The following is a 17,417-nucleotide window of genomic DNA, read 5'->3' as shown; positions in this document are numbered from 1 at the left end:
TCTTGGGTCGAATACATACAAATAATAGTTATGGGCTTAGACATCTAATCCAACAAACCACACCCTAGTTCATAAGGGGTAGGGACTAGTGCGTAAAACACTTTCCATCTTCTTAGTCCAATGCGAACTCAAATCCCTGGCGTTGCTTCTGGATCTAAAGTGCTTCAAACACTTTCCTAAGGGGTAGGTCTCACCACCGGAGCCGGGACCAAACCCTGGTCCTTCCCCATGTGTGCTCATCCTCATTTAGAAAAGCAGTTATCCCCATGATCAGAGCATAACCAAGAATTCCCCTTCACATAAGCTTCTTAGATTCTCCAAGACGCTCACTAACTCGAGTATAGATCTTGTGCTTTCAGTAGTACGGGCCCAATACTACCTTCCATACCTATCCATACTTTCCTCAGCAATCCTCACGAATCCTCTAAGTCACTTCCTCAAACCAAATCACCAACCTTGCCAAATCTCCTTACCAAGCTCACTGGAGCATATCCTAGGCTTTCCTAGGTTCCCAACCTCACCCTGCCATCAGCTACTGAAGAACTCCCCATGATGTCGACCATCCACCTCCTAAATATTGTCATATTTATTTAGTAGCTGACTCCCATCATTCAAGATTTCCAGAAAGCACAAAACAATCAACATTCGTGCATTGACATTCCAACCCATGAAACCGTCATAGAACATTCCACCCACATACCACAACTCATGTTATCCACATCCACCCTCAGTGTCAGCTGCCTTATGCATGCAAATTATACACATAATAGGATCTAACAGATTGTCGAATAATAGACTCTATCCTAGGACCACAACCAGACAAGGAACATGAAATAAGGCCAAATCAGTTATTCTAAGGCTATAAGATCCTAACCGTATACAATTTTCAAAGCATACTCTTAGCAGTTACCAATACCAATAATCATTCTCATTCCAGCATGACATCCAATATCTCCAAGGCTATAAGCATCACATATCAGGCCAATCTATCGCTGACTACTCAGCACTAACATGCAAGTCTACCAACTAATACAACATATAAAGTCATCTCTCCTAGCCCTAACTAGCATGCGATTCACAGATTCATAAATCAAGTCATAACAGATAACATATGTGGGTATTCTGGGGAAAACTTACTTAAGCTCGGCCGATTTCATGCACCACGCCCTTTCTTGTCTTAGAAAACTCTTTCCTTGAAAACATTTTTTTTTTGAAAAAATTTCAGATCCTCAGTTTGAGTTTAGACACACCCGAAAGTATGTCTGAATCCTTCAAACCAAGGCTTTGGTACCAACTTGTAACGATCCAAAAATCAAGGGTAAAAATTTCACTTTTATTATAGTCAAACACAGATAACATTTAATCCAATCATTCCAAAAATGTTGCAAATTAAAAACTTTTATTAGAGTTCATCCCAAAATCACATATCGCGGAAAATACGGGTGTGCAATGCGATCAAGCTGGGCCCTTCCTTTCCAAATCGATGATACCTGAAACCATAAACAAAACTGTAAGCACGAAGCTTACTCCAGAATCCTCTAAGTCACTTCCTCAAACCAAAGCACCAACCTTGCCAAATCTCCTTACCAAGCTCACTGGAGCATATCCTAGGCTTTCCTAGGTTCCCAACCTCACCCTGCCATCAGCTACTGAAGAACTCCCCATGATGTCGGCCATCCACCTCCTAGATATCGCCATATCTATTTAGTAGTTGACTCCCATCATTCAAGAATTCCACAAAGCACAATACAATCAGCATTCGTGCATTGACACTCCAACCCATGAAACCGTCATAGAACATTCAGCCCACATACCACAACTCATGTTATCCACATCCTCCCTCACTGTCGGCTGCCTTATGCATGCAAATTATACACATAATACGATCTAACAGATTGTCGAATAATAGACTCTATCCTAGGACCACAACCAGACAAGGAACAGGAAATAAGGAAAAATCAGTTATTCTAAGGCTATAAGATCCTAACTGTATACAATTTTCAAAGCATACACTTAGCAGTTACCAATACCAATAATCATTCTCATTCCAGCATGACATCCAATATCCCCAAGGCTATAAGCATCACATATCAGGACAATCTATCGATGACTACTCAGCACTAGCATGCAAGTCTACCATCTAATACAACATATAAGGTCATCTATCCTAGCCCTAACTAGCATGTGATTCATAGATTCATAAATCAAGTCATAACAGATAACATATGTGGGTATTCTGGGGAAAACTTACTTGAGCTCGGCCGATTGCATGAACCACGCCCTTTCTTGTCTTAGAAAACTCTTTCCTTGAAAACATTTTTTTTGAAAAAATTTCAGATCCTCGGTTTGAGTTCAGACACACCCGAAAGTATCTCTAAATCCCTCAAACCAAGGCTCTAATACCAACTTGTAATGACCCAAAAATCAAGGGTAAAAATTTCACTTTTATTATAGTCAAACACAGATAACATTTAATCCAATCATTCCAAAAATGTTGCAAATTAAAAACTTTTATTAGAGTTCATCCCAAAATCACATATTGCGGAAAATACGGGTGTGCAATGCGATCAAGCTGGGCCCTTCCTTTCCAAATCGATGATACCTAAAACCATAAACAAAACTGTAAGCACGAAGCTTAGTGAGTTCCCTAAAGCATACCCCAAATAATCCATATAACCGCATAAACCATATCAATCACATAAGCCATGCATATAAACATATAGGGATGTCGTGGGCTCCTCCCAGGGTCTTACTCCAGGATGTCATGGGCTCCCCCAAGGTCTTACACCTATGTGTCATGGGCTCCCCCCATGAACTTTACCTGGAAAGCCATGGGATCCCCCACATGGTCTGACATCCAAGTGCCATGGGCTCCCCCATGGTCTTTAACTGGAAAGCCCAAGGCTCCTCCACATGGTCTGACATCCAAGTGTCATGGAAAGTCATAACCAAAATGAACACAATCCATAGCTAATCAAGATCTAAGCAAAACTTCATCAAGATCAGAGATTTTTATCTCCAAGTGGTGCAAAATGATGATGTGCTTCTGGATCTAAAGTGCTTTAAGCTTCCAAGATGTTTTCTTTTTCCTTCTTCTTCCTCTAAGAACATCAAAACACACACTAAAGGCTCAAAGATGCTCTCAAAATGGATTAGGGTTTGCAAGGGTCGATATGATGGGGGATGATGAAAGAAAGGGTATTGAGGCTATAAAGGTGTTTAAATAGTGCACAACCCCTAAATATTAGGGTTTTGGTCCAAGCCACGTGATGAAACACGTTTTCCTCTAAAATGCTACAAGAGACCAATTTGCAATCACTTTTACATATCAAGGGCATAAATGGAAATACCTTAATATCAAGATGTTACACTAATAGATTGTGTAACATAATTGTTAATCCAAGTAATGACCTTGGAGTTATAAGTCTCCCAAGTATCAACCAACAAATCGAAATTCTTAGCTTGAGGCACTGAAGGTTTGGCTTTAGCCCCAGTGACATAGCCCCACATATACTTCCTACGAAGGAAGTTCTTAATAGCATAGCTCCAATAAATGTAATTCTTTCCATCTAATTGAGCACTGATTGACTGAAGGGAATCATCATTTTCAGTCATGTTGGCAACAAATAAATAACCATAACAATAGACAAACATTCAAAGAACAAAAACAACAAACCAACGGAAGTAACCAGTAGAACAACAAACCCTAGAATTCGAACAACAACAACAAACTAACAACAAGAAATGAACACTAACAAGCAAACGAACATCAAACGAATCAGTTACAGTAAACCCTCAAACATATCAAACCTACTCTCTGATACCATGATAATATATTTATATTTTTATTGAAAGAGAGAAATTACAAGCGTTCTAGATAAAAAAGCATTAGTGATAAAAATAAAAAAGAGGGATATAAATACTAGTTAAGACCAAACTCTAATAGGCTAAATGCTAAAAAGCCCATAAACATATGAGCTAACAACGCCAACTTGTATAAGCCATATCTTATAAAACTTGGATGACTTTTATACTAATCGGTGTTTTAAATAGTTTTTGTATATATAAACTTCAACTTCATGACAATATATGTTATTATTAAAACACACACCGACTCATCATACTTGCCATGGATGCAAAGTCAATTGATTTCATATTCGTTTTCTTTAAACAAAATATAATATTTGCATTCAATAAAAGAAGTTACATTCAATAATAACCATTTTAATATTATCAGATAATACATAAGTATTTTGAATAAACAAACGTTGGTTATTAATAAATTTGTGATTAAAATCATTATTATTATATTCATATTAAAAAGGTGCAGAGGTAATAGATACCTTCTTATTAGTGACATTCGAAATAATAATAATTAAGTATTGAAAAATGAAGGTTTTTATATTATATTAAGTCTATTAAAGGTCGCATTCGGCTTTAAAAGTTATGTTTTGGGGTAATTCCATTGTCCGGTTGTCCCCGTGTTTTGTCGGTGCCCCGATGTAAACCACAAACCCCATAATATTTAATTTCTTTAAATGAAGTTATATTATGAAAAATAGACTACTCTTGCACCCGAAAAATGTGCACGAATCTTTCTTTTGGTTTCTTCCATATTTTTACAGCAACTCTATATGCATTTAAGTTTATCTATATTGTAAAGATAATTATTTTCTTTTAAAACAACGAATACGCAAAAGTATTTCTAATTTTTTTTTGTAAAGAAAACTATCGTAAGGTTTTAGTAACACCTAGAACGGACCTATTTGGTGTTAGGGGATGGCACAACCAACCTTTCAAATTTTACCATCATCTGCAAAAGTTAATGTAAATTCGTCAAAATCTAACAAAAAAATTCATCACAAATCCGTCAACGTCACAAACTCTTAATAGGTGTAAATTTAATATAATAGGTTGGTGTAACCCTTTTAGTGACAGAAATTGTCATCGAAAAATGAGTTTTTTTATTTTTTCTTTTTAATAATGTAACCCAAGATATTTTTCTCTGCATTCGTTATTGGTAACACTAAATCTTATGTTTATCAAATTTATGATATTTAACTTTTTGTTTTTTAATCGAAATAGAGATGATAAAGGAGCCTAATGTGTCTTAGCTTTTGGGTAAAAGTTATTAATTCCATTTACCCGTGAATGGGTTTCGAAATTGGTAATTTTTACACGAATGGTCTTATGGTTTAGGGTAATTTGCATTTTTGATCTTTAATTTATTTTTTTAACTTGGAATGTTCCTACTGTTTGTTTTTGTTACGCGCTTGGTCCCTGTTTTATCTAAAAAATTATTTTGCCCTTGATTTTTTAATTTATTTAAATACACGCAACCCTAACACCATCTCCCTAACCTTACTTTATCTACCCCACTATTTTTTTCTATTTAAATAATAGTCTTTTTAAGTAACACATGGACCAAGCACGTAACAAAAACAAACAGTAAGGACCAAGTGTGTAACAAAAACAAACATTAGGGACATTCCGAGTTAAAAAAATAAGTTAGGGATCAAACGTGAAAATTACCCCAAACCATAAGGACCATTCGTGTAATTTACTCATATATATATATATATATATATATATATATATATATATATATATATATATATATATATATATATATATATATATATATATATATATATATATAGAGAGAGAGAGAGAGAGAGAGAGAGAGAGATAGAAAAGTTCAATAGAGAATCATTATTAATCAAGGAACCAATGAACTAATCCAAAGTGTCGAAATTTAAAGCAATCAACGGCAAAAAGAAGGGTTGTAGACTTTTTACAATGGACGCACATGCACCGAATTATAACAAAACCCATTTTTTTCGTTTAAATTTTTTTTAAGCCATGTTTTTTATCGAAAAAAAAACGAATATACCGTTGTTCACGATTTTTCGTCCTCTTTCCAAAGATATCCATGATGATATATAAAAAACAAACTTTTTTTTCAAAAAAAACTCACTTCATTTTCTTTGTTGCAAACTTAAGGTCTATTTTTTATAGAAAAATTTTAATAAATATATCAAAATTCATGCTTTTTTTGTACTTTTTAAATATAGATTCATATTCATGTAATAAAAAAACGATATTTCAGTTCTAATTCATATTGTGAACCTGTTCATATTCATATTGTGAACATTCTCATATTCACAGTGTACATAATAGTAAGTCAGATTCACAATGTGAATCTAAACTGTTCGATCTTTTTCACATTTTTAATGTTAAAAATTGAAATATTTATAGTTTAGATTCACAGTATGAATCTACACTGTTAGAGGTTTTTTTTTTAATCGATGTTGATGTTTATTAATAGAGTACAAAAAATTAATATTTTTGGTATAGTTATTTTTTTTTTTGATAAAAATAAACTTAAATATTGAAAAAACTAACAAAATGAAGTGGAGTTTTTTCGAAAAAAAAGTTTATTTTTTATATCAACATGGATCTCTATGGAAAAAGGACGAAAAATCGAGAACAACGGTACATTCGATTTTTATTGATAAAAAATATGGCCTAAAAAATTTTAAACGAAAAAAAGAGGTGAGTTTTTGGTAAAGATGTGGATTTTTTGGTATAATCCGGTATCTGTGCGTCCAATGTAAAAGTGTACATCTATATAGGGGATAGAGAATATACATTACAGCCCCACCTAAGCTTAGGTACTAAACATCTAAAGTATGTCGTTTTAACTTGCTAAATATACCCAGTTTGGTTTCACTTCGTAAATATATCATCCTCCATAACATTTCTTTCTTTCATTATTGTTTTATCATCTCTGTTTTCTTTCCTCCATTATCGTTTATAACTTCACCCAAGTGAACATTACTAAAACCTAAACCTAATCCCTAAACCCTAAACCTAATACCTAAACCCTAAACCCTAAACCTAATTGTGTCGATCTTGAATTTACATCTTGAAGTATTAATCGTGAATCCATTAACCGTAATCTTTTTTATAGTAAAACAATGTATTTTCAAGAGGTTTAGTACCTAAGCTTAGGTGGGGCTGTAATGTATATTCCCTTTTCTCATATATATATATATATATATATATATATATATATATATATATATATATATATAGAGAGAGAGAGAGAGAGAGAGGCTTAGGTTGTTCCATTCAAAGTAATTATTGTGTTATTGTATGCACAAATATAGGCCAATCAATTTTACTTATTTTAAGAAAGTGATTAATATATATTAGTGAATTAAATATAATTGAAAAATATCATCTAAATTAATTACAAGGGTATTTTAGTCAATTAATATAGATCTAATAAAGAAAAATTGCATATTTTAAGGAATCATAGATTCTATTAATTTTAAAAATCCGATTTTACGAATTATAATTCTTTTAATTCGGGCATTCTAACAGAATATGTTTATGAGTATATTCAAAAATAAAAAATATTCTTGAACCATAAATAATAAAAATATTTTTCAACCTATTTCTTGATCATGAATTTAAAAACTTCTTGTAGAATAACAAATTCTTGAACAATCAATTGAAGAATAAAAACAAAAAATACATTATTTCTTATAGAATACGGGTAACAATTGTTAAGAATTACATTTATTGTTAAAGAATAAAACTAAAAACGGGAAAGAAAACATCAAAATCTACAAAGACATTAATACATTCTAAAAGAATAATGTTGCTTAAAATCACTTTCAATTTTGTGGTCCGTTCTTTAAGCGTCAACTTCTGTGAAAACAAAACCAAATTGTAGTTTAGATTTCAATAATGCATTAGCAAATGAAAAATAAAAAACTCAATTCCTTTGGAAAAATATGTGGACTAGTGAATTGCACCAAAACCAATAACCAAGAATTGTAGAACATGCATAAATCAGTGAGAAAATATCCATACTCCATTCCAACAGAATTAGAATTCATGATTCCATTCCAACATAATTGAAATTCTTGATTCCATTCCAATAGAATTGGAATCTCACCAAGATTCATTTTGTTGGAAGGTGATTTTCCACCTACGTTCCATGTAGCTGAAAAAAAGTATGTTGAGATTTTTTTACCTGTTTTGGTTTTCTTGATTGCAGGGGGTTCCCTTTCACAGAAGCTGCCTGTGATCATATAGTATAAAGTTTTTCAGTTACCAAATTAGTGAAATTGAAACAAATACCTGCTTCACTCTTCTTAAACATGAAATGATTACTGAATTTTTGGAAGATGAATTGAAACAAACAATTGGTGTGCAAATAATAAACAACAAAATTGGTGACTTTGTTTGAAAATATTTCGCCAGAGGTATGCTATTAGATACGTACCTCCACAAACAACATTATCGGCCTGAGATTCATCGGTTTTGCTCTTGATATTGAACCACTTTCGGACTAGTTTCTTTGACCAAGAGAACCTCAAAGACGAGAAAAACAACGATCAGCCACAAAAACCCATACAGTAAAAGAAGAATTAAACTCGAACAAGTTCATCTTATGAATGAATTAGAACAAACAATCAAGTAAAATTAAAACCTTGTTGCTTTTGGAATTTGCATCCCTCATTTGTTCTCCCTACCACTTCACGCAGACTGAAATCTACTCGAAACCAATTCATCCTCCTCGGTTTAGAAACACGTATTGTCGGCAAACCCCTGAGGTAATCAACACAGTGTTGATCCTTATAACTATTGCGGCGTGTGTAGATATGAAATCTTTATATGTAGTAAAGACAGGGAACCCAGAGAAATTAAGGGCACGAGGATCAAAGAGGGACAATCTCCTTTAATGTGTGGAAGTGAGATTAGTTAGATTCCGAGACAAACATTAAAGTGAGAGAGAGTTTCTTTCTCCAAACACACCCTACTTCTTCGCAGCAACAAAAGAAGGAATCGAGGAATTAGAATGGAATAAAGTGCAGGGAAGGACAGAGGAATGTCAATGTTCCTCAGGGCCGGCCCAAGGTGGTGGGGGCAAAGTGGGTCAACTGACCGAAAACAGCTGCCCTGTGAATTGATGGGATCACCAACAAAATACGAACCTGGAAATGACAGTGGTGACGATATTCTGTTTTGGAGCTAGGGTTAGGGAGGATCGAAGGGGATAAAATACAATATTGTTTGATTGTTTTAAAAAGGGATAAGGGTAGGTCAAAGTAATTACCATAATTATAGGAGTGTATTTGTAGAAATTATTTATCAAATTACTAAATTACCCTTATTTATTTGTTTGATTATTCATTTATTTTTTAAAATTTTGATTGACTCATATTTATGTATATAATAACACAATAATTATTTTAAACACTTGAATTTATATATATATATATATATATATATATATATATATATATATATATATATATATATATATATATATATATATATATATATATATTACCTCTTCTCATGGTCATGAGTAATTAATTCGTTTGATTTTTTTTTTTTTTTTTTTTTTGAAAAACTATTATATAATGCTTGATTTAGATAAAATGAATAATTTAATTATAGTAGAACGAGTTCAAAAATTAAAAAAAAATAGATCAAATAAAAATTGTCACTTTCCCGGTTGTCACCAGATCTTGACAAACCCTCGTGTGCTTTCTTTATAAACCGCCTTTCCCCGTCACTCTCTCATACTCACTACAAACAATTCCATCGCAATTAAATTTTTTTTTTGTATGATTCATAATTCAGATTCTTTGATCACACTCAATTACTGATCAGAGGTAAATTCCCTAATCACTTCGCTGTTACTTTCATCATATCAGTTTTCAGGACCTGCATTTTGTTTAAATTTGCCACTTTGTAAGTTTAATGTTCTCTAGATTTGAATTAAACTTACTCAGTGTTTTCGGAAAAGGGGAATTTGATTATAGCTTTACGCATGTATTTAGCATGCTTGATTTCTCTTCAATCCATTGTGTTATTGTTCTTTGACATTCTTTGCTTGCATTTGCATAGAATCATCACCAAATCTAACTTTATGTGATTAAGTATGCATTCAGTTACCTGAAGAATTTTAGTTCATACTGATATTCCTTTTTCGAATTCGATGAATCTGTGAAATGTGGAGTTTGGCCCATATTTTTAATTCGAAGTCAACTCTACTTTGTAATTCCTTGCGTTCTCTACAATACTTGTTTGATTCGTTTTGTGATAACTGATGCTGTATATATCTGTAGATTTTTAGCTTTAATTTTCTCTTTAAGTTAAAGTAAAGGCTCAATTTTTCATATATAAAAATGGATCAATTCATGTGGTGAAATATGCTAATCCAGTTGTTCTATTTTGAATTCAGGATTTGTCTTCATGAGAGCTGAGCTTTTGGAATCTAGATTCAGTTGAAGGGTTTTTCCCCTCCAACGAACCTGAATCTATGAATCGGAAATCTCAAGTTCTTAATTAGACCGAGTCGTAAAACATAGATTAATTTTTAGGTTTGAGTTTGATAAATTAGAACTTAATGGATCATCATTATCCTCTCGAAGAAGTTCGCGTTGATCTAGAGAGTGTTAACCTTGTAATTAACCCCAACGAAGACAAAGGACTCACTCCTGTTTCAGAATCCGTCTTCACCAAATTAGGCGTCGATCCATTAACAGTCAATGTCGGTTCTCCGGAGAACAGTTTTGTCGTATTGATGGACGGGAAACTGGCCGGAGGGAAGGCCGCCGGCGATTTTACAGGAAAAGAGAAACGAAAAAAAAGTCCAAGTGCAAAAAAACCACCAAAACCTCCACGACAACATAGCAGTTTCTCCCTTGATTCTGCAGATCAGAAGCTAATTAAGGAGCTTACTGAACTCGCCATGATCAAACGAGCAAGAATTGAGCGGATGAAAGCACTCATGCAAAAGAAAGCTTCAAAAGCTTCATCATCATCAAATCCCAGTTTATTCGCCATGCTTTTCACCATTATCTTCTTCCTTGTGCTCCTTTTCCAAGGTAATAAATTATTTACTATTTTATCCTTTTATTGTTCATTACCCCTTATCGCGAATCTATTGTTCTTGGGTAAAAGCTAGATTCTTGTTTTTTCTTCTTTAAAATGTCTTGTTTCAACTTTTAAATAGTAAATGAAATAGGACCCATGAATAAATAGAGATAAGTTATAAAGTTAAATTTAAAGATTTATTTATTTTGTAGCCATTCTTAAATAAATAGTATATTTGTGGGGTAGCCTTAATAAAAACATAAGCTTTGTTTATGAATTTGAATTTTGGCATAACATTGCACGTGCTATTCTTCTAATGCATTATGGTGCACATAAATGATCAACCAACTATGCATTATAAAAGTAAATGTAGAGTCGATACAAAACAACAATACCATTTTTTTTATTTTTATTTTATCTTTTTGTCTTTTTATTCATTTTATTTTTATATTTTACAGGAATGTCATGCCAAAATTCTCATGGAACATTGAAAGGTTCTCCTCAAATGTCTCAGAGCTTGATATCTATTAAACTGCAGTTAAATCCATCGGCATATGCTCATGATTCCATCTAATTCCATATGAAATTTTGAAGTAAGAAAACTGTAATTATACCATAATTTATTTCTTTATATTATTTGTTATTAAATTTAGGGATATATACAGTAAAGTCCCAATATTTTCATCGATTTGACAAGAAAGTCCTAAACTTTATTTTTTTGACAGTAAAGTCCAAATTACCGGCAGTTTTTGACACTTTTACCCTTTTTCCCCGGTTAGCCGGTAATTAGGACTTTTTTGTCAACAAAATAAAGTTTAGGACTTTCTTGTCAAATCATCAATTAGGACTTTACTGTCAAAAAAATAAACTTTAGGACTTTTTTGTCAAATCGTTCAAAATATTGGGACTTTAGTGAATATATAATTTTTTTTGTTAGAAATTTAACGGTATGATACTCTTTAAGCATAAGAGTTATTGAAACATTCTCTAATCAGCTAGATCCTATTGAAATCCTTTACGTTTGCTTCTTGTTAAATCGTTTTTTTTAATCTCAACAAACCGACATTGAAAAAAATTGAGATAATCAAGAAAGAAAGAAAGAATCAGGGTTGTGTTGGCTTTTTGCAGTCTCAAAAATGGAGAAATAAGAAACCGAAAAAAACGAAATTGCCCTTCTTTTCCTTCTCCACATTCACACCCTTTTGACTAGGCATGTGTTGTTTGTGTTTGTATAAAGCCAGGGCAATTTCGTTTTTTTAGGTTTCTAATTTCTCCATTTTTGAGACTGTAAAAAGCCAACACAACCCTGGTTCTTTCTTTCTTTCTTGATTATCTCAATTTTTTTCAATGTCGGTTTGTTGAGATTAAAAAAACGATTTAACAAGAAGCAAACGTAAAGGATTTCAATAGGATCTAGCTGATTAGAGAATGTTTCAATAACTCTTATGATTAAAGAGTATCATACCATTAAATTTCTAACAAAAAAAATTATATATTCACTAAAGTCCCAAAATTTTGAACGATTTGACAAAAAAGGCCTAAAGTTTATTTTTTTGACAGTAAAGTCCTAATTGACGATTTGACAAGAAAGTCCTAAACTTTATTTTGTTGACAAAAAAGTCCTAATTACCGGCTAACCGGGAAAAAAGGGTAAAAGTGTCAAAAATTGCCGGTAATTTGAACTTTACTGTCAGAAAAATAAAGTTTAGGACTTTCTTGTCAAATCGATGAAAATATTGGGACTTTACTGTATATATCCCTTAAATTTAATGATTTTTTTATTTGTTTATGCAGACATTTTAAAAACGTTCGAGTTCAGAAGGAAAACTGAAGGAAAACCGATGCTTGCAAAATATATATATTGTGGCACTTGTATATTAAGTGAGAATTTAAAGTTTTCTTTGTTTAGGCATCCACGAATACTATTAAGGTTGCAATTTCTGCAATCTATATGATAGAATACAATATTTTTAGGTTTTATACTCTATGTCATGATGATATTATACAACTATTGTATTCCTGGAAATTATTAAACTTTGTAATACATTTTGTTAAACTCAATATCAATCATGGTTTGGTTTTTATGTGATAAAAGAAAATTAGATTAAAGGTTTGTGCATCATTTAGCTAACAATGCATTTTTTGTTATTTTGTTCATCTATTTTGTGGTTTGCATTAAAAAAAAAAAAAAAAAAAAAAAATTACTATTTCAGCCTTCTCAAGGAAAATGTTCAATGTGCATTCTAGAATGATGAATGAATTAAGGTTAAGGTTAGTAATGGGCGATTTTTAGTTTTGGATGTTATTCAGTTATGAACGAAAAATCATATGCTTTAGTTTAGTTTATCGCCACTTTTGTATTAAAACATAAAACTTGTACCCTACTATATAATGAATGAATCATGAATGGCGTAAAACATAAATAATGGGCTTATATGATTCAAAATTTGAATTTGAGGAACTGCATGTGAATCAGATCCATACAACTCTGCTTTTTGGGATCTTAAACATCCATAATCCATTGACTTTTTTTGAATCTTCTAAATGGGAAATAGAATATATTCATGTGTTTCTAGTTATCATCTTGATCAATTAAATATATATTCTATTAAAAGTATATATATATATATATATATATATATATATATATATATATATATATATATATATATATATATATATATATATATATATATATATATATATATATATATATCTTGATCAATTAAATATATATTCTATTAAAAGTATATATATATATATATATATATATATATATATATATATATATATATATATATATATATATTATTAAACATATTGTCTCTTTCTTGAAAATTAAGAGATACAACATGTATTACATCAGGTACAATAATATTAAACATGTAACAACTCATATATGTATTACATTACACGGGATACTATTACACTACACTACAGGCGGACCTTACCCTACTCTCCTAAACACAACCGCCATCTCATCGTCTCCACCAAAGATGCAGAGATCTCCACCAACGTCTCCCACCGAAGACCGAAGGTCCATGGCTGCCAACCTCCCCCACCAAAGACGTCCCTCTCTCTCGCCTCTCTTTCTCTCTTTCAATCGCCATCAGAATGAAATAATTTCAAATTATCGATGACCTTGGACTCTCCAGCGTCGGTGTCTCCGCCCTTGCCCAACACCTTTATCACTTCGAAATCACTTCCCAGGTACTTACTACCTTCACTCTCACACCAAGTTCCCCTTTTCCGATCATAATTCACTACCGATTGTTTCTGAAAAAATCTCGAACAAAATCTATTTACGTGGCCTTTGTTTCTCCAGAGAGTCGCTGACAACGAACGTTCGCAATACACCAATTTTGACTTTTTTTTCTGGTTCACTCGCAGGAACACCTGCTCAAATCATCCCGATTTCATTCTTTCCCAAGTAAGGTCTTTCACAATATTCAATTTTGACCTTTTGCTTGACTAGCAATCACAAACATATGTTCATAATACTCTGATTAACTTCAATCGTTCCAAACACAGGCTTGAATCCGATTGCAAAAATATGTTACGATTCCAATTAGGTTCCATTCTGATTGCAAAAATATGCTACGATTTTGACTTCCAGGGTCGACTCTCTTCTACTCTTCTGTCCGCCATTAAAATTTTGTGCTTTTGTTACTCAAATTCTTAGGTCTAAGTTATATCTGTTTTAAATGCAGGTTTTGTTCCAAAATCACACAATCTAAGATGGTTCAGTTAGGCCTATGTTACTTGAAATCTATTAAAAGTAAGTAAATCATGCTTGAACTTGCATTTTCCTGAACCTGAAAGTGGTTGGGAACCTATTTCTGTTTCTGCTTGGAAGCTAAAAATATTAATAGGAAACAAAACAAAAAAAGAATTTTTGAAATGGTTTCATACTTTGTTATATTTATGGTTGTCTCTTTCAGTAACAATGTTTATAGCATTTCAAAATATAACTTTAAATTGGTGTTGTGATTAGCTTCAGCCATAGTCATTCCAATTAGTTGTACTCTTCTTTACATACTCAAAATTTGTTTTTTGCTACTCAAAACTCACCAGGAAAAATGAATAGAGAACTAATATCTTGAATCGACCTTGTTTATTTTCTTTTTGTGCTTGTAGCCTGCCTCCATCAGCTCGCGTATTTACTTATGGGGTCTGGTTCATTTGAATACATCGATTAATCTCTATAAGCTCTGGTGCAATTAATCTATGGGTCAAAAATGTTGTTTACAGACCAGCCTTAGCATTGGATTTTTGACCATAGATCCCATCATATGCGGTCATTTGGATATACTAAGGGTGAACATCTAAACTTGGTCCCCAGGTGTATAACTAGAATTGCTATAGAACCGAAAATTGGAGACCGAAACCTATATAAATAGGATTGGTTCCCTTTTTCAAATATTTGGAACTGATACCCATTGGGTATCCACTTTTATTGATTAAAAATAATTTTTTATTTTTTGTTATATATATATTTGTTTTGTATTTATGTTCCTTATTTAGTTTAGTAGTGTCAATGTGCTTTCCAAAAAAATTTCAATCTTTTTTAGGATTTATGCAAGTAATATCAATATATTTTCCAAGATTTGTTTGCTATAACATTGTACTTTCATTTATTCTTAGTACACCATTGTACATTCAAAATGATTTTGTGTAAGGCTTTGTATCAACATACCTTCACCAGTTGGTTTTATCGGAACATAATATTTTCTTTCTTGCATTTGAAAGACATTGATTTTGACTATCTGATAACACAATTTACCTTTTTCGGTAAACACATGTTAACTTTTAGACTGTTGGAATCATTATCAATATTATTTACTATGATGCTTCCCTGAAGTCAGGCTACAAGTTGGAAACTTGAAGAAGCCATTCAACTTTTTTATTTAGGAAATGATAGTTGATCAACCAGTTCGGTCATCTTGATATGTCATACCACTAGAAAGTATAGTTCTGATCTTCCTACAGTATGAACAAAATCAAAGTAGAAGATCATGTGGCTTATGGACTTTCAAAGGTGATATGTTTAACTCCACACACGTGTGTTAGCTTGTCTACAGGTCTTGAAATGGGTGATTTTATCTTCTTCATTAGAACGGTCTTGACTTGGTCATTTTGCCCAAAAAAAAAAAAGAAGGTAAATTGGTTAATATAGGTATTTTTTAAACTATTATATGATTATGTAGGAAATGTGACATGGTGTCATTTAGGTCTAATAAGAAACTATGATATGGTTATTTTCCAAAAAAATGTTCCAGCACTTTTCTATCAAAATGGTTATTTTAGTCAAGAGTATAGTAAAAATAGTAAAAGTTTGTTGAAAAGAAATCTCAAAATGGTCAGTTTTGAAACTATTATATGGTTATCTGGAAATATGATGCAGTGTTGATTAGGGACAATATTAAATTCCAATATAAACATTTATTCAAAAGCCTTTTGTCAATAGTAAAATAATAAGAAAACAAATTGAAAGTACAATGTTAGAATTTGGTGGATTTTCGAAGTATAATGGCTTAATAACTAATAATTGAAAGTACAATGGTATTGAACTAAATTAAATTGTAACATACTTCTACACGCTTTCAAATTCCCGGGATTATTTGTGTAATTCATTTGGACTAGCTAAATGTGTCATTTTTAAAGCATATTGTTATGGTCCCGTGTGTGATGTGTATTATGAGTTCGTGTTCTATATGTGTATGTACTTATTTATGTATTTGTTCAATAAATTTTTACATTTGAATGTTGTCATCGACAAAGCTAGGTTGTCTACCAATGCCGAAGCAGGTTTGGATGCTTTTGTTTCGCCGCATATCTTGGGGACGTGGAAGTTATACAACTAGATTATATTCAGAGGGAAGAAAGGGTCTAGATGGGCTATTTTTATATTATTGGATTACTTTCTTTTAGTTGGATTTGTTCTAGAACATAGGCATTATCGTAGAATGGTTGATGCGGCCCTAAGAAGGCTTTAGGTCATGTTTATTCGACACACGTATTATGTTATTGTTTGTTTGTGACCGTTGTATGTATTGCTTTGTAATTATCAATTCTCGATTTAGTTAACTTTTACTTCCATTTTGTTATTTATTAATATTATATTTATTACATTAACGGTTCATTTGATTTTGCTAAATCATAAAAAAACCTCCACAAGCTCAGGTTGTTAACAAAAGGCACATTCCATAAAGAACATTTGTGCGTAGTGGGGTTTATGGATATTCATGGTTTTATTCCATAATTAAAAAAAATGAAAGAAAGGGATTTTATAATACAGTATTGAAGATTAATGGTTAATGATATTTGCCCAGTACATTTTATTTGTTCAACATTTATCTAAGATTAATGGTAATGATATTCGGCCAATGCATTTTATTTGTAATATAATGACATGTTTCCAACAAATTTTTTTCGTTGCCGCTTATATAAATATGTGCATACCAAAAAATTATATGACCAAAATTGAAGATTTTATCTTTTAAGTTAACCTA

The 17,417-nt window shown here is 32.1% G+C and overlaps 1 protein-coding gene across 1 annotated transcript; it reads left to right on the top strand.

Moving 5' to 3' along the window:
* The first annotated feature begins 9,554 nt into the window (after positions 1-9,554).
* On the top strand, positions 9,555-12,989 carry LOC111881174 (uncharacterized). Its single transcript, XM_023877568.2, has 4 exons — positions 9,555-9,698; positions 10,271-10,916; positions 11,364-11,498; positions 12,700-12,989. Exons 2-3 carry the CDS (start codon positions 10,436-10,438, stop codon positions 11,477-11,479), a joined length of 597 nt encoding a protein of 198 aa, XP_023733336.1. The 5' UTR covers positions 9,555-9,698; positions 10,271-10,435; the 3' UTR covers positions 11,480-11,498; positions 12,700-12,989.
* Positions 12,990-17,417: the final 4,428 nt, after the last annotated feature.

This window comes from Lactuca sativa, chromosome 1, assembly GCF_002870075.4.
Source record: "Lactuca sativa cultivar Salinas chromosome 1, Lsat_Salinas_v11, whole genome shotgun sequence".
In the NCBI taxonomy this organism is placed as follows: domain Eukaryota; kingdom Viridiplantae; phylum Streptophyta; class Magnoliopsida; order Asterales; family Asteraceae; genus Lactuca; species Lactuca sativa.
The sequence above is the reverse complement of the archived record's forward strand: the minus strand, read 5'-3'. Positions and strand labels throughout refer to the sequence as shown.

Excerpts from the sequence above, each read along its gene's own strand:
- LOC111881174 (XM_023877568.2), top strand. The coding sequence starts at position 10,436 with ATGGATCATCATTATCCTCTCGAAGAAGTTCGCGTTGATCTAGAGAGT. Across the intron at positions 10,917-11,363 it reads CCTTGTGCTCCTTTTCCAAG|GAATGTCATGCCAAAATTCT; the intron begins GTAATAAATTAT and ends TATATTTTACAG.